General features: G+C 40.9%; 1 protein-coding gene across 1 annotated transcript; it reads right to left on the bottom strand.

The window, feature by feature from the left end:
* Positions 1 to 974: 974 nt before the first annotated feature.
* Positions 975 to 2,926, bottom strand: zgc:195282 (uncharacterized protein LOC100192223 homolog). Its single transcript, XM_042393215.1, has 4 exons — positions 2,739 to 2,926; positions 1,557 to 1,651; positions 1,401 to 1,455; positions 975 to 1,300 (listed from the first exon to the last, which is right to left on the bottom strand). Exons 1-4 carry the CDS (start codon positions 2,779 to 2,781, stop codon positions 1,290 to 1,292), a joined length of 204 nt encoding a protein of 67 aa, XP_042249149.1. The 5' UTR covers positions 2,782 to 2,926; the 3' UTR covers positions 975 to 1,289.
* Positions 2,927 to 3,221: the final 295 nt, after the last annotated feature.

The following is a 3,221-nucleotide window of genomic DNA, read 5'->3' as shown; positions in this document are numbered from 1 at the left end:
TCAATCACCCAGCACTCTCCGAAGCACCTCGCTAACCCCCAACCCCTTTCCACCTATAACTCGGCCCCTCCATCACCACCCGTCTCTCTAATAAGGGAGTATAGCTGAAACACATGCAAATGAGCAATCAGCCAGCTGGTATCACAGCAGTCATGTGATCTATCAAGGTAGGGGGTTAGGGGGTGAAGGAGACATGGAGAGAGGGAGGGAGAGAGTGGTAGGGATAGAGCAGAAGGGTGGATGAAGGAGGGATCTGGGGGGATGAGAGGGAGACGGACAGGTTCAAAGACATGCAGGCATCCCTCTGCTAGCTCTTTGCAAGATGTTAGAATAATCCTGTCAACCCTCTTTGTCCATCACTTGTGCTTTCTTTTTTTTCAACCTTAGCCTCCTTTATTTCTGTATCCTTCTATCCTTTCAGGACAAATACCTGAAATGTCATTTGTAAATGTCATTCGTGTGACACATGACACTTTACAGTGAAGCACATCAGCACATCCCTCTCTTTCTCTATGTCTCTGTGTGTGAAACCTATGTACTTCACCCACCACTGGGTGACAAGCCCCTGCAGCAGTCAAGGCACACTGCAGACACACTGTATGAATGCGTACGTGTGTGTGTGTGTGTATGTGTGTGTGTGTGTGTGATCCGTCTTTGCCTCACTGTATGCACCCATTCCAGCAGATTCTGCTGGCATAAGATCTGGTTTATCCTGCCAACAGCAACCACCCTTATCCATCCCTTCTTCCTTCCTCCTCCTTCCCCCTGGCTTCCTGATGAGGGAGAAAGAGGGAACCCTATAGCTCACCTCATTTTTTTATGTGCTTGTGTGTTGTTGGTGATTAAAGCATTTGTTAGTTTGCAAACAAGTGCTGTACACCCAATCTGCTTGCCCAAAAATGAGCTTGTGGGCTGCTGGTTTGTGTTTGCAAAGTCCACCACAGAGACAAAAAAAATCCACCATGCTGTCACATGCTGCATTTATTAATACTGACTGACAATTTGCTACACATGCAAAACACATTTACAATATAAAAGTGAATCATCACATACACATGGCATCATCACATTCATAAATATTCAATTTATAAATACATTGTAGCTGTAAATGATAATCAACTTAAGTGAATGTACTCTATGTTGTGGTGTCCATTATTCTTATTTACTCATTAATCTATTTTATTTTATATAATTTTTGGCCTATTCAGCAGGCCTGTGTGTCTTTTTTACGTCAGCGATTGTCCATTTGGGTTCAGTTTGGTTTCTGCGCTGTGCCATGGCAACACCAGTCACCTGTTACCTGTCAAGAGAGATCCACACAGGAAAAGAGATTGAGAAATTGTATGTGGGTGCCAATGTGTGTGTCCACATGTGTGTATTCATAACGGGAAGGTCAGTACCTCTCGGACCAAACATCTTCAGGTAGCAATGTGAACAGTATGGTTTCTCGTCGTACTGAAACACAATCAACAGGAGATATGTACTGCATCATCCATATTTGTTTTCATTCATTCAATTACTTTTACTATTGTCCCTCATTCATTCTCCTCATATACCTCAGCATGTTGTCCAGGTGTGAGCTGTCTGTTGCACTTTTGACACTTCAGACACAGAGGGTGGTAGTCCCTTCCTAAGGACCTCTTCTTCTCACCTGGGCCAAAGAAAGATGAGGGCAGTGTTAAATGAGAGGCATGGTGGGATGTTTTTATAGATATGTAAGCTTAAAGTCAGAGGGATTTTTGCATTTGCACACATTGTAACACTCAGTATTTTCTTATAACACAGTATCACTGTTTTTGCACCATAAGCAGCTCTATTAAATGATATCTATTCATTGGTTATTCAAGAAATAGCATTATTCCAGACTGTTACTCTCATCAGTGCAAATAGGCCACAGAGTGTGGTGTTGGAAGGAAAAGAGGTAAGTAGGCCAGGGTCACATCAGAGAATTTGAACTTAGCTGCCACATGAATAGGAAAGAAAAACTAGCGGAAAAAAAAGACTTAAAATCATTGGTTTGAGTGCTGTTGTGCATCAAGCTAAAAGAGACAGAAGGTTAGGAGGAAACCCAGAGAGTTTCGTGCAAGCTCGTTTGGCTAGACCCACATCCTGTTGTTATTATGGATACGTGTGCATGCATTTGACTGTGTGCGCTTGAAAGAGAGGGAACAGACAGAGAGGAAGAGTGATAGGCCCTTTTTTGTTGTTTGTTTTTTTTGTCCTCAAGACAGAGAATGGGCTTGAACAGAGAAATGTGTTTAGGATATCTCAGAAAATTAGACCTTCAAAACCTTTGCAAAAGATAGGAAAAGCACAGGTGTAGCTACTATCATTAACAATGGCTCGGTTTGTTGTAGCTGTGTCTGTGAGCCAGTCATATCAGAGTGCTGATAACAGTATACCTAATTGGAATGCAGCCATCATTAATGTTATTAAAATCACCTGTGCTTGGCATGCTAAAATGTTCACTGTAAGAGTCACATACTGATGTTATTAAAACCTTTTTCACATGATTTTTTTTACTTGTCATTTATTCCACAGACTTCTTATTTGCGTCAACTTCTGAGGTAATAAAACTTTTTTTTTCAATACTCTTTTTCTCATTAATATATTTTCCTATTCAGGTGAAACTACATAAAAGAGAGACATTGAAAGGTAGCAACAAAAAAAAAGACAGACACGAACAGCAAAAATACCAGACCGACATATAGAGTAAAAATGAAAAAGGTCAGACTCACCAAAGTAGACGGGCTTCCCACAGATTGGACAGTAGCCTACCATGATAGTATATAATTATTTATCGTACAGTGTGTGTGGCTGGCGTAGTGAGAGAAAAAGTTCTGCGAGAACATTCGTGTGCATATACGTGTGAGTGTGTTAACTGAAATTTGACAGGAAAACCGTTAAACTGCAGATATGTCGGCGTCCTCTGAAGTCAAAACCAGGATGTGGTGAGCGAGACGTCACAGGAAGAGTAAAGAATGTGATTTGAGAAATAAATGCTATCATCAGTGGAAAAAAAAGACATGTTAAATCACATCTTATATACGTGTGAACAGATATAAACATATAATAGGCCTCATTTATGCAAACAGTTTGTATATATACTTATATAAATGCTTTGGGTACCCAGACGTGACAGTGTAAAAAGAGAAAGAAAAGAGGAGAGAGAAAGAAAGAGGGGTGAGAAGAGAAGGGACAAAAAACAGCTGTCAGCAGCT

This window comes from Thunnus maccoyii, chromosome 2, assembly GCF_910596095.1.
Source record: "Thunnus maccoyii chromosome 2, fThuMac1.1, whole genome shotgun sequence".
Lineage (NCBI taxonomy): Eukaryota > Metazoa > Chordata > Actinopteri > Scombriformes > Scombridae > Thunnus > Thunnus maccoyii.
The sequence above is the reverse complement of the archived record's forward strand: the minus strand, read 5'-3'. Positions and strand labels throughout refer to the sequence as shown.

What these genes read in the sequence shown, in the direction of transcription:
- zgc:195282 (XM_042393215.1), bottom strand. Translation starts at nt 2,781, where the DNA reads ATGGTAGGCTACTGTCCAATCTGTGGGAAGCCCGTCTACTTTG. An exon ending in TGGGAAGCCCGTCTACTTTG is followed by an intron (nt 1,652 to 2,738) that starts GTGAGTCTGACC and finishes TCTTTGGCCCAG; the next exon opens with GTGAGAAGAAGAGGTCCTTA. An exon ending in CACCTGGACAACATGCTGAG is followed by an intron (nt 1,456 to 1,556) that starts GTATATGAGGAG and finishes ATTGTGTTTCAG; the next exon opens with TACGACGAGAAACCATACTG.